Source organism: Fukomys damarensis, unplaced genomic scaffold, assembly GCF_012274545.1.
Source record: "Fukomys damarensis isolate Sample0158 unplaced genomic scaffold, DMR_v1.0_HiC HiC_scaffold_36, whole genome shotgun sequence".
NCBI classification, from domain to species: domain Eukaryota; kingdom Metazoa; phylum Chordata; class Mammalia; order Rodentia; family Bathyergidae; genus Fukomys; species Fukomys damarensis.
In genome coordinates, this window is record NW_022900948.1 from 22,285,030 (window position 1) to 22,308,031 (window position 23,002).

At 41.9% G+C, this 23,002-nt stretch overlaps 1 protein-coding gene across 1 annotated transcript in view; it reads right to left on the reverse strand.

Moving 5' to 3' along the window:
* Abca1 (ATP binding cassette subfamily A member 1) overlaps nt 1-23,002 on the reverse strand; it is a 136,541-nt gene that overhangs the window by 14,813 nt on the left and 98,726 nt on the right. The window contains exons 20-38 of the mRNA XM_033759198.1: nt 22,826-22,968; nt 22,512-22,649; nt 21,509-21,729; nt 20,165-20,237; nt 19,046-19,248; nt 17,885-17,933; nt 17,580-17,693; nt 16,391-16,539; nt 14,692-14,816; nt 13,049-13,147; nt 9,995-10,184; nt 8,243-8,337; nt 7,091-7,123; nt 5,911-6,016; nt 4,894-4,968; nt 4,238-4,407; nt 2,741-2,918; nt 501-616; nt 251-395 (exon numbers count right to left, since the gene is read on the reverse strand). Coding sequence (XP_033615089.1) covers nt 251-395; nt 501-616; nt 2,741-2,918; nt 4,238-4,407; nt 4,894-4,968; nt 5,911-6,016; nt 7,091-7,123; nt 8,243-8,337; nt 9,995-10,184; nt 13,049-13,147; nt 14,692-14,816; nt 16,391-16,539; nt 17,580-17,693; nt 17,885-17,933; nt 19,046-19,248; nt 20,165-20,237; nt 21,509-21,729; nt 22,512-22,649; nt 22,826-22,968 — 2,422 coding nt within the window. The remainder of the gene's footprint in view (nt 1-250; nt 396-500; nt 617-2,740; nt 2,919-4,237; nt 4,408-4,893; nt 4,969-5,910; nt 6,017-7,090; nt 7,124-8,242; nt 8,338-9,994; nt 10,185-13,048; nt 13,148-14,691; nt 14,817-16,390; nt 16,540-17,579; nt 17,694-17,884; nt 17,934-19,045; nt 19,249-20,164; nt 20,238-21,508; nt 21,730-22,511; nt 22,650-22,825; nt 22,969-23,002) is intronic.

Below are 23,002 nucleotides of genomic sequence, written 5' to 3' on the forward strand. Positions count from 1 at the left end.
AAAAAAAAAAAAAAAAAAAAAAAAAAAAAAAAAAGAACCTGCCTAAGCAAACTGAAAGACTTGGCCAGAGAAATACAAAAGTGGAGCAGGAGACAAAGTCACTGTACAGACTCAGGCAGAGTCTGAAAAAGAACAGGGCAGGCAGCAGAATTCATGCCACAGACAAGTAGAATAAGATCACAATTAATCCCTGTCCTCTGGCACCAGAAATACTCATGTCAGCAGGAGGTGAAGTGTCTGCAGAACTCACATTATTGGTGAAGAGCTCCAACACAAAAGTGGCCACGCTGCTATTGATGCCGATGAAGAGGTTCACACTGGTGAGCACCACGTAGGCTGTGCTGGGGATCTTGAACACAAAGGAGGCCGGGTACATGAGAGGCGTGATTGACCACCTGGTGAGGCACAAAGATAAAGGTTCACTTGAGTCCCCTGCCTTCCCTCTGACGTTGGGTACCATGTGCCTTTCCCACTGAGTCCCCTACCCAAAGGTGCCTTACCCGTACAGCAAAAGTAGAAGGGCTAAGACAGGCAGGTTGGTGGGGGACACATAGGACTTCTGCTGGAAGCAGATGAAGATGATAATGACCAGTGTGGCAGGAACCACATAATTGCACTAAAAGACAAAGTAAAGAAATAAAGTTGACCCCTAAGTCAAATATACAATACATCTCAAGTCTTCACCATCATCAGACAAGAAAGGACAGATATACATACTAAAGAATAACTCTGAATTAATGAAGCCACATAAGCTATTAATCAAAATACTGAGCAATCCATTTTGACAAGCATTTTACCCTTGGCTGATTTTATAAACTGCATGCCCTTTCCGTCTTTCCCACAGCTAAGCCAAGGTGTCATGCTCAGTAAACTTACTGAACGATGAATTCTCAGTCAGAGTAATTTCAATTTCACAGGAGGCAAATAAGCTTCCATTATTCTTCCCAGAAATGACTGTGTCTGTTTCATCATTAATGCTAGATTACAGTCTGCCCAAGTTCAATCTCACATGTTTATGAAGTAAGCGCTCATAACATGAATGTCAGAATTATTTCATCACACTGAGAATAATTGTAAAGTCTGTCCTGACAGTGCTTCAAGCATTAAAATGCAGAAATAAAGACCTGGCCATGGGACAATTATGAGATTCATGGCTGGCAGAGAAAAGCACAGGCCGGGAAGTGACAGTGGGTTTTTCAGCTGTTAGAAGAATTCTAGCTTCGGACTGCAGGGCTCTGCCTCAGTCACATCCCACTCAATGTGTTTATCAATTTAGATGAAGAGATGCTTACAAATTTCTGACTCTAAAGAAGGGAGGCATAGACAATCCATTAAAATGTAAGTGATGTCCCTGAGATCAAAGACTCATGTTTTCATCTCTGAGTTTCCTATCTGGTGTTGTCAAACATATAATGAGCACTCAGTGTACTTTAAATAAATGAGTTAATAGATCAAGATATAACCAAAACAAGTAAGCAAGATATACTTTAACAGAGATGAATATTAAGCTTAGTTTTTAAAAAAAGCCAATTACATTAGCATAGAATGAAACAGACTAAATTTACCAAGCTGTCAAGAAGACATTATGGAGTCTAAAATGCAGTACCCTTCTGTGATACAGTAGTAAGCATGGGTAAAAGTCAACTCTCTCTAGACTCTTAACAGATCAGACAGTCTAGGTTAATTCTATACTTTGTGTTTCAAGAGAGACTTCAACAACATGGAGTGCAGCCACAGAAGATAATCACACTGGAACGGAGGCAAGTATAAAAGGCTTGGTATTAGCACAGCTGTCATGAGCATTTCTACCATCATTGTATCTGTACAGTGCCTCAGAGATTACAAAGTGTGTTTTCATATATAATCTCATCTGTAGAAAACTTCAGTTAAGTGACAGCTGTTTTTAAACACATAAACATTACATCTGCTCTGAGTGGCTTAAAATCAATGAAAGTCATAGGAAGCTACAGTCACCTTCAGTTTACAATAATTAGAACTTCAAAAAAGGTGCAAAGGGGAAGGGGAAATGAAGGGGTAGAGGAAAAGAAAGACAGGAATGGAATTAACATGAGAAAAAGCAAAATGGAAAAAACATCTTTGTAGATAGGGAGGGGTGGAGGGGTTGAAGGGAGGGCAGAGGAATGGGGAAAAAATAAGAACCAAGATGGACTATGTGAAGGTGCAAATTTCCAATGATGAATGTCATTATATCGTGTACCTTAAATGTACCAATAAAATTAATTAATTTTAAAAAAAGAACTTCAAAATTTTTTGAAGGCCTCCATATTTGGTCAAAATAGAAGTAATATAGCAGGCATGAAAACACTTTTGAAATGGATGCACAAGCTGCTGATAAAATGTATGAAACTTTCAAATGACAGCTGGCTTTGCTGGTGAAGTAAAAAAAGACCTTGACTCAGTACAGTAAAATCTATCAGAGAAGTTACTTGATTTGGGGTTTTGAGTAAGGTCTTTCCACTTCTGTGTTTCTTGGGAAAGTTTTCGAAAGGAAATTAAGTAGTGGTGGTAATAACTGTTGTCAGTGCACCCAGATGTTCTCACTGGTCTAAAATCAGTTCTGTAACCAATGGTGTCATGGACGTGTGTAACTGCCTCTCCCATTCTCTTTTTCGTACATTTTCAGACTAACTAGAACACTTCCTGGTCAGTCAGGGGGGCTCTTTCTATCTTATCACGAATGCCCTGATGGAAATTCATAAGATAGCAGACCTATGCTTACCATATCCCAGACAAAATTGGAGAGCCAGTAGATGACAGGCTTCACTCCACTGATAAACTGCAGGTGCTTTGCTTTGCTGACCCGCTCCTGGATCAGGAACACAACAAAGCTGGCCGGAACAAAGGACATTGCAAAGATGACACATATGGATACAAGGACATCTACTGATGTGGTCATTCTAGAAAGAAAAAGGCAATAAAGGTCAGAGGGGTCTTTGATGCAGTTGGGGACATGCATGAGGAAACACACGTCTGAAGCACAATCAGGGTAAAATATCTGTTCACCAAATACATTTTATTGTGGATTAATCATTTTTAGGTTAAAAGGATTAACCTTAATAATTCTAATGCAACACTGGCTTCACTGAGATTATAAACACAGACTAAACCAGGTATAGTGGTGCATGCCTGTAATCCTAGCACTGAGAGAAGCTGAGGCAAGAGGACTGCAAGTTCCAAACTGCTCTGGGCAACTTAGTGAGACTCTATCTAAAGAGAGAAAAGAAAAGGCTGGAGATGTAGTTCAGTGACAGAGCATCCCTGGGTTCTACACCCAGTATTGAAAAACAAAGAAATCATTGCCCCACTGTCACAATGAAACTAGTGAAGGAAATCTGAAAGTAGTCTAAGGGCATTTATTTTTGTCCACTATTCTTGACCTTGTAAGAGCAGTATATTTTTAATTTTTCACACAAAAAGACTGATGTGGCTTGAAAGCTAAATAATGAAGAGACACTAGTATGAAACTATGAGTTAATTTTATAGCTATAAATAAATGTGCAAACAATGGGATGTAGCATACCAATCTGACACATACAAAATTACCACCAGATTCTTTTTGTTAAAAGATATCATATAAGCCTATCAAGCAAGGTCTTACTATAAAGACCTTAATGTCCTACACTGATATTCTACAGGCATTAAACTTAAATAGTAACTGTACCATGCTTCATTTATAAAAAGGGGATCTAACGTGTTGAATAATCAACTCTGCACTGGGTGTCAGGGTTGGTAATTTACATGAAGTGAGTCATTTAATATGATGCATCTGGAAAGTTTAGGGACCAGATTTACACTCATATCTGTATGATTTCAAAGACCATCCTAGCTTTAAACTTAAAACACACATTTATTTTAGGAAATAAAAACAAACTACTAAAAGCATATTACATAGTTTTCAAAGAGTTTCAAAACAAGTGAAACTTGTTATTGTTTTTAGAAATGGTGAGTTATTTAGTATCTCAAGTTTTAGTATCTCAATTTTTAATTCACTTTATAAGAATTTGACATACTTAATAATTTTTTATGTATCTGTGTCATTTTCTTCTATAGTCCGAGCATTTCCACCCAGAGTTTGGATCAAGCCAGGGTTACATAATGTGACTGTCTCTGCAGCTGCTGCTCTACGACCAGCTTCATATTTCCTTTCCCCACTCCATGAATCCCCCGACAGTCTGTCCTCTAATCACCCCACCCAGGAGAACACAGCTACACTTACAGAGCCACCTCTGAGAGCTGCTGCTTGGTGAGATTCAGGGGGTGATTGAAAGCAGTAATCCCATACTGGCTAGGATTCTCTCCCTTCTGCAGATTGGCCCGGAGAATGGCGTTGTTGATCACGTTCAGGAAAGAGCTGATGGCATGCCAGCCCTTGTTATTGAACCACACCTGAAATAAAACACACCAGGTACAAGCAGTGTTCCCAAACCACACTTTCAGACATGGGTACACACACATAAAACATGCATGTAAACTCAGACAGAAATTCCAGTCCCATACTAAGACACAACACTGTAGTCAGAGGACATGCCAAAGAAATGATAGCACACCTGATACACCATGTGGCCTGGCACTATGTTGAGGATCTCATTTCTTTAACTCACTTAATCCTCACAACTGTTAGGAGACAGCCATGATGACTGACTCTGTTTCATAGATCAGGAAACTGAGGCTTAAGCAGTAACTTTAGTCAAAGTCACAATGGTTCACCTTGTAAGTCTGGTGGAAATGGAAATTCTCTGGATTACATCACCATGCTAGCTCTGTTTTCTGTCATGATTTCCCCTGTCAACTTTCCCTTGAGATTAAAATACTTTGGGGAAGGTAAGAATTATTATTTACCAAGAAGCTAGGAGAACACAAACAGTGATTTACCTTGACATTATTTTTGGTGTCCAATCCTATCATGAACCTTCCCAAGCTGTTGAGAAATCGTTCAGCGGAACTGTCCTACAAACAATGGAAACTTGCCTCAATTAGGATGGCTCACACAGGCAAGGGACAACAGTTAAGTACGAAATCTGCCAACCACAGGAAAAGCCTGTGAAGAGCAATACCATCACTACCTCATTCTCTGAGATTAAATTTAAAGCCATTAAATAAATGCTTCCTGAGAACCACCTGGAAATCTACAGTACACTAATCTACAGGTCAGTGTACAAGCACTGAAGGAATCACATAGAAATTATGTGACTCAAGGCTTCAAAGTTCTCGTGCCTGTACGTAACCAGATGGTGAGGATTCTTCAAAGTCTTTTCCTAGCATCACTCCAAGAAGCACACCACACTTTGTGCAGATGTGTCAGACACAAAGGCCTTTGTTTCAGAAGCAGAGATACAGACTTGAACTAGCACTGCTATCCAGGGATAGGGACCCTGTCACCCAAAGTCCTCAACTCTCACTTCAAAATGGGAAACCCGAGATACAAAGAAATGAAGTGTGTGCTTACTGGGTCCTGAACAACCACCTACCAGCTTAAAAATGAAAATAATTCATTTACTGTTTAGCAAATGATTGTTTCAGAGAAGTGTGGTTGAAGCCCAATTTGTTTACCCGCTGGTTACATTTATAAACTAAGTTGTTCTGAGAGCTTTTAAATTTCTAAATTCATTTTTGGTCTTTTAAGACTTTTAAATATTTATTGTATAGTTCAGTCAGGTCACTGAATGTCAATCATGGTTTCATATTCAAAATGTTCAGGTCTGGGGATTTAGCTCAGTGGTTCGGTGCCTGCCTTGCAAGCACAAGGACCCGAGTTTGATCCCTGGTACAAATAAAAAACAAAATGTTCAGAATAATGAGTGATTTGGTGTTCAGATCTACCTGCCCACTACACCCATGTCCCAGCAATTCCAGGCTCACTTATCTGACATCTCAGAATGGATACTCTACCTTGGCCAGTTTCAAGTGTTTCTTCACTTGCCTGATGGCGTCATTAACTTCTTGACTCGGTGGAAATGCCTGAGAATTGCTGACACCAAGGGAAAATCCACCATACCTAAAAAGAACAGCCTGACATTAAAACCCAGACAGCATGCAGCACGCTACCACTCAGCAGTAGACACCTCCTAAGTATGGAGAAGCTGCTTGGAGACCCATTTCTTATGCAGACCTGTATCAAAATTTGACTCAGGGCTGAACTGCAGCCTCCTTTCATGGTTTCTAGCAACCACTTAATTCTCAGAGCCACCGCCCAGTTGTGATGGCCTGCACGTCACTACAAAGAGTGATATCTGAGACACCCGGGAAAGAAAGATCACTCATTTCACTGGTGTCCCTGCTTTCTGGAGGCTCAGAGGTGAACTTGGCCTGAAAGCAAGCAGGGACTCGGGGCAAGTGGTGAGGGACAGGAGGGCTTATAAACAGGCTTGTCTCTTCCCTAGCAGGAGGGCCACTATAGAAGCCTGCATTGGCTGTGCCCTGAGTTCCAGGAACCCTGGCCCCTGGGGAAAAGGCAGAAAGGAAAAGTGGGATTCGGTAATAACAGGGCAGTCACTGAGGTCTCATTTGGCTCTCATTTTGCACGAGGTATAAATTGGCTTCACAGATGCTTCCTTCCCAGTTTCACTTGTTTCTTCAAAACCCAGACGGACAAAAGGGTTGAAATAAATGGGTTGGATTCCTTTTATTTCCTCTAAGACCTTTCTGATCTCAAGTCAAAGGCCTGAACCATTGTCTGTAAGCCCCTCGGAGCTACTGGGAATATGATTTAGGGGGCAGCATACCTAGGGTAGGTAACCCATCACAACACCATGCTTACTTCAAGTCCCTAAAGACCCACAAGAGCTTTCCAAATCCCCTCAAGGACATCAGTATGGTAAATACTTTAGAAGCCTCTGAAGTGGTGGCTGGGCACTGAGCAGAGATGCTAAGGCAAAAATTCCAAGGCAAGTCTAATTTAAATCTCTCCGTGCCCCCCAGGTGCTCCACAGGTTCTGCTGGCCCTCTGTCCTCCTCATAGAGAGGTGCATCTAAGAGTAGGTATGTGAGTAGTAAGCAGTTTCCAGACCAACAACCGCCCTCCATCCAAGACCAGAAGTGTAAAGGAAACTGAACGGAGAGATCAACTTACCGAAACTCATTCACCCAGACCTTATTCTTTAAGCTGCAGAAAGTTAAGGCAAAGAAACAAACAAACAAAAAAATCAGTTCTAGAAAGCACTGATCCTATTTCAGATGATACAAAAGGAGTGGATATGCAAAAGGAATAAACTTTATCCCTGAGGGGAAAAGGGACAGAAATAATCCTGTGACTAGGCTGGCACTGTAGGGCCATTCCAGTAGGGCCATTCCAGTAGAAAAGGAGCCCATTCTCAGCATGTCTTATCTCCTATCTTAATCTTATTATTTAGATGAGAATCATACTTTGTGTTAAACCAATTTAAAATCCACCTTACAAACGGAGATAGGACTGTATTAATTCTTCAATTCGATAGAATACTTCAATTGAGAATGACTTCGGAAAGGGTATGTCTCTTTCTTGGAAACTCACAGACAGTACCCTTCCAGCACATGCTCGTCAACGAAAGTCACTGAGAATTCCTAACAGGTCCTAACCCCATCTGAGCAAGCTGACGGTACAGAAATGGAGCACACACCTTCTGAGCATTGACTGACATATGACAATATTATCTTGCTATATACCAGGAAGGTACAAAGCTCTTCCATAGCTCTCTAGTCAAGACAGGCTACGCAGTCCTCCCAGAGTTCCCCACATTATCATGGAATCCATCCCTGAGGCAGTATCCATGTACCATTTCATTTGATCTTCACAACAATCTTTGTTGTTTTGTGTGTGTGTGTGTGTGTGTGTGGTACCGGAGACTGAACTCAGGACCTTGTGCTTACGAGGCAGGCGGCAGAACCACTGAGCTAAATCCCCAGCCCCACTCACAACAATCTTATAAGAGCAATGTTGATATTATATTATACAAACTTTAAAGGGCTTTAAAAGAGTAACAATTTACACTTGGCCAAGCAGCTGGTAAATGGCAGAATTCCAATTTGAATGCATATTTCTTTCCATTCAAGACCAGGCTTCCTCAATGCAATGTTCCCAATATGTCTCATCATTTTTTTCTACTTTGGGATACATTGTAAACTTGCAAAAGAACCATCATGTCATAATCATGCATATCTCTACCACTCCAGTTCATTATCTGTAGCCTTTTAATTCCTCTGCTCCACAAGGATAAAGCATGGGCCAAGTTTAGTAAACAGTCACCTTTTGGCTATGATCTGTACATATGTCTTCACCAGATAGTCGGAAATGTTTCTTCCTGTCAGGTTCTGGAGGATGTCTGCAGTGTTCTGTTTTCTCTGTCAACACATGAAAATCAAGCACATATGTCTTTATGGGAAAGAACTGAGTCAGAAAACAGATTAAGGACTACACTTACACATGTTCTTCAAACATGTACCACAGTTTGACTGGAAACCTGACCACAGGGCCCAGGCACTACCCTCAGCCAACCATTATCAAGACCTGGTTCATTTTCCCCTTGGCACTGCACTTATACCAAGCCAAGATCCTCCCAGAAAATTATTCTGAATAGCTAAACAATAAAACAATGAGATATCATCTTCATAGTCACAAGAGATTTGAGGGAGCTGCATCACAAGCTATGCTAGTCTTCTGGAGTTCTAATGTCTTCTGATGACTACATTGACTGTTATTTTAGAGGGGTAAACCAAGACCCCTTATAAGTTGCCACACCCATTTGAAATTGTTTGTCCTCACCCTACAACCAAGATGCTGATAAGGCAGCAGAGAACTATCAAAAGCAAGCCTCTCTCTGACATTTATCAAGAAATAATCAACTCAGATCTCCTCCCAAACTGAGAATCTCAGAGAATGTGAGAGTTAAGACTCACAGAAGTTTTCTGGCCCAAATTCACTAATTCAGAGGTTTATTGTTGTTGTTATTTTTTTTTCACTGAGTTTATTGGTACATTTTAGGTATACAGTACAGTTACATTCATCTTTGGGATCTTGTACCTTTACATGACAGGTCTTGGTTCTCATTTTTTCCCCTTGTCCCTGCTCTCCCTTCAACTCCTCCTCCCTTCCCGGTTTATAAATACATATTTTTCCCCTATTTCCTTTCCCCTACCCTTCCCACTTTCCCTACACCTTTAGCCCTTTTCTTCCTATTTCACATTGTCAAATATATCATTAGGATCTTATGTACAATTATAGTTTTTCACACCAGAGAAAATATTTGGTATTTACACATGTCTGACTTATTTATTTCACTTAAGAGTATGGCCTCATTATGCATCCATTTTCCTATGAATGAGTCTAATTTCTCATTCTTTATGGCTGAGTAGTATTCCATTTTATAGAAAAACCACATCTTCTTTATCCAGTCTCCAACTGATGGGCCAATGGGCTGTTTCCAAGTTTTAGCTATTACAGACTGTGCTGCCATAAACATGGGTGCACATATATCACTATAGTATGATTCTTTTAATTCTTTTTAGAAAGATACGCAGCAGAGGGATACCTGGGTCAAATGGAACCTCTAGTCCCAGCTCTCTGAGGTATCTCCATATTGATTTCCATAGTGGTTGCACCAGTCTGCACTCCCACCAACAATGGAGAAAGGCTCCTTTCTCCCCACAACCCCACCAACATTAGTTATTGGTTGATTTCTTGATAGCAGCCATTCTTTGTGGGGCAAGGTGGAATCCCAGTGTTGTTTTCAAGAAACAGGCTTAGTGTGTTCATGTGGCCTGTTGAAGGCCACAAGCTCAGGTGTGGCAGAATACAGTTAGAAGCTGGACCTGTCATAGCATGTAACATGGCACTACTACTATACTACTATAGGCATCCAATTCCCTCAAATTCATTTGCTTTCCCTTGGACAAGAAATATAGTCAATGCTGCAATACATCTCATTGAGTCCTGGCTCTGAAGCAGATGCCACCAGCCCACCCTGCACTAGCTCTTTAGTCAAACTGAGCAGCGACTCACCTGTGGAGGTGGCAGCCCTCCTGCCCCCGCAGGACACACAGGCAGCATCTTCTTGATTTTGTCACTGCTACACTGGCAGGCAGGTGAAGGGTTCTGCATTGTCCAGTTCCCTTTTCGGAAGAGGTCCGTGATGGTCTGGGGATTTGGGGCAGTGGTCCACTCTTTATCTCCTGCCAAGCACGGTGTGTTTCTGCACAGGGAGGACATGAAGGGTGGGCTCACCGAAGTGGACCTGACCTCTCTTGTTGCTTTCCGAGCACCGGATCATTCTCTAACAACCACAAACATGCGCCTATCTCTTACCACTTGGAAAAAATGAGCACGACCTCTTTTGATCTCACAACAGATATTACAGGAAACTGTAATATCATTGTATAGATAAGGAGATTGTAAATGAATTGAAACAAGTCCTAAATGTTTATATACTGAACTCTACTGGATCCAGTCAACCAACATTTGTCAACATAACACACACTGAACATCTACTATCTGCCAGAACAGCTCTGCATCTTTGAGTCTGATGAACAAGACACACTCTGCCTTCACAGAGTTTTCATATCCCCAAGGAATTAGAAAACAACTAAACAAATCATCTATACATGGCCAAGAATAAAAAGAGTGCATGGGGAGAACAGATCTCCTGAAGAGACACTAGTGCAACTAAAATAAGAGAGGATGAGACAGAACAAGCTACCTAAAGATTTTCAGGGGAAAGAATAAGCAGAAGTAGTGAAAAAACTCAGGTACAATGAAGTGAGTTTCTGTATTTGTGGAACAACAGAAAGGCAGTATGGCTGGAACACAGTGAGCTCAGAGTAAAGGTGACAGGAAATGAGAAGCAGGTCAGCGAGGCAGGACCCAGGTAACAGGCCTGGGAAGGAGTCTGGATTTGATGTTCAATGTGCTGAAAATCCTGTGGAGAGTGGCAAGATCCAATTTCTGCTCTAAAAGAAGTAGAGAATTTGGGGATAAGTAGGGTGAGAATGTTTGGTGCAGGAAGAGTTAAGCTGTTTGCAAGCATTCCTGGAGACTAAACACAAGGCTTCTGTCTCTGAGCTGAACTCGAAATTACTATGAGAACAACAGTAAGTTCCTCAACCTCTGAGGGCTTATTTCTCCACTTGTAAAATAAAAATATAAAATGATTTGCCATTTCTCTTCTAAGAGTTCCAAAATTTTACACTTTTAGGTAGAGCCACAGTCTTTATATTTTTCTTCTATATTTGAGTTTTTAAAATCAAACAAAGTTTTTCCAACCCTTACCTCACTGCCCACCTCTTAAAAGTGAAACTAATACAAAGTGCCCTCCTGATGTTCACACCTAAAACTGTCAAAAAAGACAACCAGTAAGACAAAGACCAAGAAGAATCCCAGGCAGGTTTCCTTTAGCCCTTTAGTACTGCCACTTTTCGTAGACCTAATATCTGAATTTTAGTGGGATTGCTGCAGTGGAAGCCTTCCCTTCAGACTGCCACCAACAGAAGATTAGTGGTGCTTAGACTTAATATTGTGAAAGCTCACATGTCATGCACCTGCTTCTATTGTCTCTGGGGGCCTGCTCTCAGCACAGTTCTGGCTCCTACAGTTCTTTCCTAGGCTGGATTCAGTCCAATCCATGAACTGATTCAGTTCATCTTCAAGTTTAACTGTATGATCATCTTACCTCCTCCTTCTACTTTTTTGCCTCCAAACCTTGTAGAATTTCAAGAGTTATGAAGCCCAGATAGGCAGTGTCTGTGTCCTTCTCTACCCTCATTGCCTATTTTGGGGGCAAGCAATTATCGGGTCCTGGGATTTGCCACCTTTAAATATAAGCAAAGTACTAAGAAAATATTTAGTAACTATGTTATGGTTTGGATCTTAAATGTCCCCCAAGGGCTCACATGCTAAAGGTTTGGTTCTCAGCTCATAGTTGTAATAGGAGGTGGTGGATCTTTAGGAGGTGAGGCCTAGTGGAAAGAAGTTAGGTCAGTGAAGATGGACCCTTGAAGGGATATTGGAACTCTGACCTCTTCTCTCTTTTTACTTTCTGGCCACCATTAGGACACACAGCTCTGTTCTACCATACATTCCTCACCACAATGTCTGCCTCACCCTAGACCTCAAAACAAGAGCCAAATAACCATGAAATACAACCTTCTAAACCATGAGTCACAATAAATCTTTTCCTATTTTTTAAGTATTCTGTCAGAGCCACAGAAAGCTGACTAACATGCTATTTAGCACTGATTAAAAACAAGTACATGGAAGATATCCATTCAGGAATCTCTCAGCACCTTGGATATAAAGCTAACATGCTCACTCATCTAACATTTTCAGGGCCATTGTCTTCCCTTTAAAATTGGCAATTCAGTTTTTCCCCTCTCTGCTCACCAGCACCTTCCCAACTTTCAATAATTCCCCAGAGATCACTGCTGTGGTTTTAACAACTTCAGGTGCAAACTCTTCCTCAGCCTGGATACCTGGAGCCACTTCTATCCTTTGCACCTCTCTCACGGACCTCACCTCGCCACCGTCTTTACCATAGTAATCTCCTAACTTGCTCTCCTCTGCACACACAACCATTTGGGTAGATTACTATATTGAATTGCCTACTCTTTAAAAAACATCCTGAAGCAAAGTATGATAAAATATGAAAAAAGAAAGTGTCCATTCTTATACAAATCAATTGTAATCTTTTCAGGTTGATAAGGTGAAGAAGCTAATAAGCAAAACTGCAAATCATACAGGATAGTAGAAGTTGTGTGGAAGAAGGGGAAAACATTTGATTAGTAAATATAAAGTGCTATTAAGTATTAATGTTCTAAAGGAGTGAATGAATATCTATAATAATTTCTTTGCAGGATGTTAGAGGACTCAATTTTTTTTCCTAGATTGTTTGACTAGGTTACTATGTTGGATTTTTTTTAATTGACTTTTTTTTTTAAACAAAAAGTGACTCAAAGGGTGAATGATGACAGTTACAATGTGGCATGAAGTTGATGAATGCAGTGAATCTGCAATCAAACTGGGTTACAAACACGGGAGGCCAGTTTATGGCTAAAGTGCACTCACGGGATTGGGTTTCCTTCCATACATCGAGTTCCAAAGCCAGGGTCTTTGGTGAGGGCGTTCAAGAGTTCCTGGGTACCCATGTCCTCAGGAGCATCATTGCTGTGGGTACACAGGAGGCAGCCAGATCAGTAATTGATTCAAAACAGAAATTAGAAAGTAGAAATATTTTTCCATATAAAACACTCTTTCCACATAAAGCACTTTCTGGGGCCCAGGCTCTTAAAACCAAGATGAACAAAACATAGAAACTACCTCTAAGGAGCTCAGACCCTGAGCATATAATAAGTACCAAGAAAACACAAGTTCCCCAAAAATGCAGGTAGAAATCAGTAACGTGTATGAAAGTGTATATGTATATGCATCTACACACAAATGCGCGCACGCGTGCATTTTATTTTGACATACAGAAACTCAGTAAAGACCAGTAGTTGAAAAACACTTTCATAATTATCCATTTGGCACAGACAACCAGGACTTTCCAAGAAAGGTCAAGCAGATTTCATTGACGGAGTGTTTACACAGACAATTAGAAAGTATAAACAATAATGGGCATAGGTCACAACAAACACATGCCATGTTTTACAGCTATGGGCCACAGAAGGTCAGCAGCCGGGATGGGAAAGTATCAAGTAAACCTGAACTATATAAGAAGAAAGCATGGGTTAGAGAAAAAGAAACTAAGTCATGTTTATACATATTGTAGTTCCTTTTTCTTTTGTAAAGCATCTGTGATGTGTCGACTTCACTGGATTAAGAAACACCTAGCAGATGAGTAGAGTCTACTGTAGGGTATGTCTAGCAGGCAGGGCCTTGGGTATTATATATGGTCTCTCCCCTGTTCCTCTCTGGTGCTATCCCCTGCTCTGCTCCCCTCTGCCATGAACTAAGCAACTTTACTCTGCCACACACTTCCTCCATATTTCTGCTTTGGAGCCATCTGACTATGGACTGAATCCTCGCAAACCATGAGCTAAACTAAGCTTCTCCTTTATGCTAAGAGTGCACTGTGTCCCAGTGATAGAAAAGTGACTAATACAGCATCTCTTGGGTCACGGATGCATTTCTCCAATCTACAGGCCTACAAATCTACAAAATTTTTGCCAAATGAGATACAGAACTTCCTCTGTCCTTTCGTTTCATGCACATGATTGTTATGGAATAGAAAATATTCTTGTCTAAAGGTGAACACTAGGTAATATCCCAAGCTTAAAAAGAATAGAGAAGGATTACATGAACTATACAGTGCAGAAAACAAGAACCTGGGGATTCTAAATTTTCATAGTTCATGGAAGCCCTGTGGCTTGATTACAAAATTAAAACATAGCTCTAAAAACCAAGTATTTTATAAATTAGTCATAGATTTTAGTGAGAGCAGATTATTCTGCCTAAACACATACATAGTTGTTCCTGAACACAACAGTGGGGCTAAAATGCCCAACAAAGCACCAGGCTGTTATTTCAAGGTTAGTTCACTGCTGTTCTTGGTATGTTGTCATGGCTTGTATTTGGTGCCTGAGCCACAGCCAATGAAATCCATTCCATGGTGGAATTCTTGAGTCCATTCCCCTGGCTCTCAGCTTAGTGAATAACCTCAGTTAGCTCAAATCTCCCCACCCCTTGGATACAGAAAGGCAAACACATACCTGACAAATGTATACTGGTCGTTGTACATCCAAGGCTGAAGCTCCAGGCTGGGATACTTGCCAAAGGGTGGCACAATCAGGCTGAACAACAGGGCAATACAGACAAACATAGCTGGCAGGACAATCTATAACCAGGCAGTGGGGGAAAAGAAGTTAGCAGGAAAAGGTGGGTATCAGGGAGAGGCCAAGGATCAAGCCCCTGAAAGATCAGCCAGCACAGAAATGAGTGATTACTGGGCCTGTAGTTGAGTACCACCAAGATCTCCTTGGCAACTAGGAAGCATGCAACAAAGCTTAAAACTAAACATCTGCCCTCCATGGCATTTTTGGAAGCTGGCAATAGGAAGTCAGAGACTATCATCAACTTCAGACAATAAAGAACGATGTCAGAATGACTCAGATTGCTAGAAACTCCCCTTATTCCCCTTGACAACTCAGAATGACCACACAGGATCCCAAACCCAGCTCGACTCAGAGGAAGGCTGAGGAAACAAGTTCTGGACCAGGAGCTAGAAGACTCAAATGCTGGTTCTCTGACTACTGTAAGTGGTCCCTGTGATATCACTTCCCCATCCTGCCTCACGTTTCTCATCTGTAATCCGTTGACTAAGGATGGATAACCAATACAGATCCTATTTATGAAATTAACCCTAAAGTAATGTCTCCCATGATAAGCCATGGCATCATGATCAAACCAAAAAGCATAAATAACCTAAATCCTCAAACATTCTACATATATTTTCTGTAAAGATTTGTATGTACTTTGCAAGTAAACCCAAATGTTTTTCCACTTTTTCAGAGAAATGTATCCTTTACATATGTGAAGGTTCAAATGATATCCCTGTCTTTAGTATTATTTGGTTTCAAAGCAGAAAATTATCACTGAGTGCATAATTCTATGGGAAAATACTACAAAGAGAATTATCTCATTGAATTATCATTACTACTCTATTTTTTATTTCTGATTTTATTATCACCATCCAAAAACTAGGTAACTAAGGATCAGAGTGAATAAGTAATTTGTTTGTGGTCACATAGCCAGTAAATAATAGAACTGGACTTCAATCCAAGTCCACATGTTCCAAACTCATGTTCATAGCATTACTCAGAATGTCTGTGGGAAAGACTCTCTACAGATATCTCTCTATATTTCTTGAGTTTTACAGATTGAAATAACTTTACTTCTTCTCACTAAGCAAGTTAGCATGTAGACTCCAACGTGAAGGCACTAGCACGGTGAGTCTTACTTGTTTGCCAGTTATACTTTGACCTCTGGATATCTGAGCTATCGATCTAAGTGAAAAATCAATCGAGGGAAAAACCATGTTTCTAATTAAGTTCATATGTTACATGCATCTCAGTGTAACATCTTTCATATTATGAAAGTTGAATTTACCCAATCTGTCTTTCTAAACTTTGTGCTCTAATGTCAGAATTCTAAGACCTTTACTTCATTTTTATCCTCATAATATCTCTTCGTCATAGATGCTATTATTATCCCTACTTTTTCAGATAAGGAAATTGCACAGAGAAGTCATTTGCCAAAATATATGAGACTGGCAAAAAAGTAGAACTGGGATGGAAATACAGAGAGTCTAGCTTCAGCCTTGACATCTGGACTTCAGGGCTGTCCTGCCTTCACTGATCAGAGAATCTGTAACACCTCCACCCCGTGGAGCCAGAGACTAGAATATTTCACCTGAGCAAAGAATCCTTTTCTACTCCGTCTGGCAATTAGCAGCCTCTTCCACAAAAGGGCTACAAACTGCTGTTGTATGAGTTTCCAGCCCTTCACCTGGTAGGATCCTTTGCCATCCATTCCACTGAGCAGATCTGTCTCTCGGGATTCTGCAGGGAGACAGCGTTAAAGATCACCTGTTATCATAGGTATTTTTGACTAACGATGCTCCTTTCTCTTGTATCTTCAGGAATATCTTGGAAGCTTAAGTTGGAAGCTAAAAGTATCTCTCACAAGTGAAAGGTTTTTTCATGGCAAATCCAAGAAAAGGTCCAAGAGTAGCAGTTTCTGCCTTTTAGTCCTTGTTTGATGAGAGCATAAAATTAAGATGTCTTGAGACAACTGAAGCTATGTGTTCACACATCACTGGGCATTACTCCTTGAATTGAGACATCATTGATTTCTTAAAAAATAGTCTATGAGTTCTTAAAAACTATTCTATGTATATAGGTTAACATATTTGTAAACACGCAATGACAACTAAGTCTCCCATCTTGCATATTTTTGGTAAACAGCTGAGATATTTCAAATGATCTAAGTATTGACAATTTATGAAATCAAGGAGAACATAAGAACCACATGCTCAAGTGACCAAGGCTTGGAAGTTTTCTGTTCCTAAAAATCATACAGAAATCTTTGTCTAACTAATGATTCCATGAGGTGCTTTGATATCATATTTGTTTGATTTCTTACCTCCCTTTGGAGTCACACACATAAGGACATAGTCACCCAAAATATCTATGTTTAAGGGTACAATTGACTGTAAAGCAAATTCCCCTGTGACTCTTTAACAATCACTCACCCATCCAAGGAATATCAATTCAACAATTAAAGACCTGATTATACAAGAAACTGGGACCTTATAGAGAAGACAATAAATAAATGGCTTCAGAGGGCTGAGGTGCCATCTTTTAAGTGTACCTTGAGAGAGAGAGCTCAGTGAAATGAAGGAAGTAATGGGGATGGGCTCTTTCATACATACAGTGCTAGAAAAGGAAAAGTGGCTTTCCTCATTTTTTTTAAATTTCCCTTTGAACACTGCAGGGACCTATCATCTTGGCTAAAAGACCATCAAAAAGAAAGAGCTGAGAAGAACATAAAAGGGAAGTTCATGTTCAAACAATAGAACACAGACATTGCCCACACAAACCTGGGTCTAGGTCAGAATCGTTTGGATCAATAGCATCATCTTCGGTGAATGGGCGAAGACAGCTCTGCTTGTCTCCAAAGGCTCGTCTGTTTCGCCTTGCTGGCAAGGTACCATCTGGAAGCAAAAGGAAGGAATCCCACACTGTATGTTATTTATAATAAAACAAACCTTCTCCATCTGCAACAATCTCATTAAAAAAGATATTGCATTGGAACAATTCAGAGGAAGGCATGACACTAGTGAGCTGAAACAGCCTGCAGGAGGCGCTATCCACAGTGTGCAGTCAGCTCCCCCAGAAGGGTTACCTGAGGTCTCAGCATCCACCCCACTCTCTTCAGCCACTTTGAGGAATATCTGAAAAATAGCAGGTAACAATACAAGCACCATTATTACAACAGAAGCCATCACTATCTTGATTGCATTATTTATTTAGCTGCATGTTAGCCCCTTAAAACAAAGAAGCCAGAAGCCACATTTATTAAAAACATTATCCGAGTCACTCAGGACAGAAGCAGTTTTTGCCAGAAAATGTTTCCTCAGGGGTGAGAGCTATCAGTCCAGACAACCATTTTCAAAATGAAGCTAAGACATGAGGATACTGCAGCAGAAAATTTGTTCTGAACCTACAGGGAATGAGTCAAGTGTCTTCTTTCAGGTGTGTGCCCCCCAATATTTGAGGAGGAGAGCACTGTGATAAATAATCCAAGATAGAATGGTTAGGAGGGGAACAGGTCCCTCAACATCAGAAATATTATGGCACAGATTCAAACATCAAAGGGGAATCTGAATGAGACTGATGAGTTCCAAATTAGTCTTCGGCCACTGTGTAGGAAGCATGCAAAGAGAGTACAGACTTCAAGGCCTTACTACCAGAAATCCTGAGTCAAAGGCATGAGAGCTGAGCCTTACAACTTCTATTGTCAGTAATATCCCCATATGACTGCGCTGCACAGTATAGCCTGAGGACCATCAGGCCAGACAACTTTTATATCCCTTTCAGCCCTCAAGATCTGTGATGTTGTATCTCTAACGAGAGGAACTGCTGCGTGCTAAAGAGAATATGAGCTTTGAAGCCCCAAAACCTCTGATTCTAAATCACAGCTCAACATCCCTGACTGTTCATTCTAACATTTTGTTATGAGGATTAAACAAGACTACAATGATTAAAACAAAACAGACCATTGAAAACATTAAGCTCATCACCTGATCCTAGTGGACAATTTATAAAGGTTGGTCACTGCTCATGGATGAGAGTCCAGTTGGGACCTGGCCATAATACAACTATATCAGTCCTAATACTTCTGTCCTGCTATCTCTCACTGTGACCTTAGAGGTTCACGAGGGCCAACATCACTCAGATGTTAACGATCTAAAAGCTCAGTAACCGACAGGGTATCCTGTTCCCACTGTAGGCTATTGGTGGCTAGGGATCGTTGAGCTTGTTATATTCTGACAGTCTGACTTACTTCTTCCAGGGTAGTCTCTGAGATACCATAACTCGAGATGCCCAGATCTGAAAGCCGGTCATCAATTTCATGGAAGAGTTCCACAAAGGCTCCCTCCTTCGCAGCTTCATACGGCAGCACGTAAGTCAGCTCATGTCCAATGTCTTCCACCAGCCGGGCTTCAGACACATGCTTCCTGATGAGGTTGGAGATAGCAGAGACATCTGCAGGGACCAGAGTGCAACGATGGCTCAGTCACCTCAAAGTCTCCACAGTAAGGCCAGCCAATGATTGCCTTCCTCTCTGCCTACTCCTCAGAAGCCCAATGCTTATACACCACATTGTCCCAGATGTTTTACCATTCTACAAGTGCATCTCTGGCCTGAAAATCCTGGGGAGGTGGAGGAAGGGCAAGAACTGTATCTCATTCATTTTTACATCACCGAATCCAGGGACAGTATGGGTATTCAGTGCATGATGGATGCTGAGGCTGAAAGGCTGGTGTCCACTGCCTATGTCCTAGGACTCCTTAATGAAAAACTTAAGCAAAAAATCATAAAAGATTCTTCACTCTTTCTTAAACTTTCAAAGGCAGCTGCCTTCTTTTTATGTTAATAGATGGCTAATCAAAGAGTTCATAGGGACAGAAATCTTCCCTTAAAAAGCCAACTGTTGGGACTGAGCACAGATAGCCATGGTCAATGTCTCCGTCCCATATGCTGATAGTGACAATGGTCTCCCATATGCATTACCTGAGGGAAAGGTGGAAGGCTCTTCCTTAATTCCTGGGTTCTTATCCCCCTTGTACACTGAACTCAAGTCTCTGCCCACTGAGTTGGTCCTCAACTTGTTGTCCAGTATTCAGCTAGATCCAGCCCCCTTAGGGATTCCCTGACCACCAAACCATTCAGTCCTCTGAGGCACAGCCCTGTCAGCTCCCAGACCAAGCCCCAGGTTCCCCAGCAAGTGTTAGGCTGTCCCGCCACCAAGCTGCATCCAATCCCACAGCCACCCTGCCCAGCCCAGCAGCAAACCTTGAGTCAGCGCCACCAGCCTCTGCACCTCTCCTCCTCTGCCTCCACTCTGCCCAGCTGGCGGAAGCTCAGGCACCACCTGAATAAGAAACCCCAGAGTCCTTACCGATGGTCAGCGTGTCACTGTCATGGTCGCTGCCCAGGCCAGCATCAGAACTGCTCTGAGAAACACTGTCCTCCTGATGGCAAAGAAGGAGGTGAGAATGGGTCAGGGACCAGGCAAGGTCGAGCCGCCATCACCTTGCCGGGAGGGCTTCCAAGAAGCTCTGCTGTGTAAAAACGGGAGCAAAAAGCTTGACCTGGGACTCATGCGGTTAGCAGCCAGGCTTCAGAGGCCTCTGTCTGAAGTGTGTGTGTCGTGTAGAAAGCCCTGTTTCCTGGGGCAAGAGGTCAAAAAACAGCGATTTAATATAACTGTGGCCTGCCAGCTGCAAGGGGGCCTTCACCAAGCATCCCAGGCATGGAATTTATTTGGCTACTGGTCCAGCTAAAAGCTTCCTTAAAATGCAGATTCTGATTCAGTAGGTCTCAGTTGGGTCCCAGCTGCTATCATTCTAACTAGTGCCCTAGGGATCCTGATGCTGCTGCTCCTCAGACCACACTTGAGTAAAAAAGTGCTAATTTTAAAAAAAGAGAAGGACCGAGGATTTAAATGCTCAGTGGTTCCGCTGCCTGCCTCGCAAGCGCAAGGACCTGAGTTTGATCCCTGGTACCAAAAATGAATAAATAAATAAATAAAATAGAAATAAGCAGATGGGAAGTTCAGGGTTAGGATGGTAATGCATTAAGTACACTGGTTTCAACATACAAATAAATCTCAGGTATAAAGTAAAGCATATCTTATTGGGTTCTGGTTCCACCTGTTCGTTACTTGCTGGGTGGCCTTGAATAAGAAACCAAATTCCTATAAGCCTCATTTCCCTCATCTGGGACAGTAATTATGATATTGCCTTCCCAGGAATGCTCTGTACTTTGAGATGACAGATGTAAAAAAATTGTAAAATGAAACAAAAAATGAACTATTACATTCTTTCCTTTTATCTTCAGAGTCTGTGTGGCATAAAATCAGTATTTAATAAATATGAGATATTTTGTAGTTTAAAAGTTAAGGTCAATAAGATGTAAATGTAATGAGTGGAACAGAAGGGCATTTTGTAGCCAAGGCTCTTACCTCTTGGCAAGGCTCTTTTCTTTGACATAATAAAGTCCTCAAAGGCCCTTCGCCATCACTTACTGTATTTCCATAGGAAAAGGGAAATAGGATTCACCAGAACTAGCACAATGGATCAGAGGGCTCCTGAGCTTTCCACGGAGGAGGGAAGATGGGACTCCACAGTGATCACGGAGCAGGGAGATGGCAGCCACAACTCAGCAGAAGGGCGCCATCTACAGCCAACAAGTCCTGACTGTCTGGACCCTGTGCCGGCCCGGTACTGAGGCCACAGCTCACCTTCTTCAGGTACGACACAGTGCTGCTGCTATTTCTGCAGGAACTGAGGGAAGATTCCACATCTTTCTTAACCAGGGTCAGGTAGTAGCCTGTTCCCAGCTGGTTCTTCAGAAACAGGGAGGAGCCCACGCAGCACAGCTTCCCGTGGGAAATGATGGCAATCCTGTCCCCCAGGATGTCAGCTTCATCCATGTGGTGAGTGGAGAGAATAATGGTGCGACCTGCCAGGCACAAACACAAAGATGTGAGCCGGAAGAATACACACATCACAGTGGCAGGGACTACAGGGATAATAGCAGGGGTGAGCATGCAACAAAGATCTGGGAGTTGCCTTCAACCTGTGAGGCTGTGACCTGTAGGAGGGCAAAACTTAGGGGACAACTATTGCATCCTCATAGAAAGAAGAGCAGCATTTATCTGGGAACTTGCTACATGCCAAACATGTATTGGGTGGTGTACATGCACTGTCAGTTAATTTACGCTTCTATGAGGCAGGTACCACTATTTTTCATAGGTAATGACACTGAGGCAAGTTAAGACTTTCCCAAGTCTCAGGCTCAGCTGGAGCTGGCTCCAAAGCCTGTGCCCCCCAGAGTATAGCACAACATAACTCCATGAAGACCGACAACTGCGTTTCTCTACCCATCCCATTCTCCATTCATTTATTCATCCATACTTTTAGTAAACATGACTTTAGTGCCACAAGTGAGGGACAAAAATGATGAATAAAGACACTCCACTCTCAAGCATCTTGATCTTAACGTAAAATAATAATAACACACATGTGAAAGTCTGTGCCATTTTTGTTCTTGTTGGAGGTCCCCAAGTAATGAAGTTCAAGTTTTAAGTGGCTTAAAATCTACCTCCGTATCGTGGGCCTGCCCTGAGCTTTATGAGAAGAACTTTCACATTTCCCTCGAGAAGCATTTCTGCTGCCTTAGTAAGCATAGTCATGAGACACAGCGTTACTCCTCAAAAGCTCTCTTTCCCACACAGCAGTTACCTTGTCGGTATTTCAGCAACAGCTCCCAGATTCCCCTTCGAGAATAAGGGTCCACACCAGCCGTAGGCTCATCTAGAATGACAACCTTGGATCCCCCTACAAAGGCCAAGGCCACGGACAGCTTTCTCTGCATTCCACCTACAAAACAGAAAAACAGGCCCCGGACAGCGAGTGAAGACAGAGGTTGTGAGACAAATGAAGGCATCCGCTTAACGACATGGACACAGACAAGTTTCTTTTACTCTCCAACCCAGCCTGGGACTTTTCTCAGTGTGTATAGTTGGAAGAGGAGGGGAAGGTGCCCAGGGCCTCACCAGAGAGCTGGCTTGTTTTGCTTTTCAGTTTGCTGGGTGGCAAACCAACATCCAGGGCCATCTGCTCCATCTCTGCCTTGACATGCTTCTCTGAGAGCCCCTTCAGGCAGGCGTAGAACCAGATGTGCTCTTCGACAGTCAGCCTGGGGACAGGGGGGCAGGTCAGCTCTGGGCCCT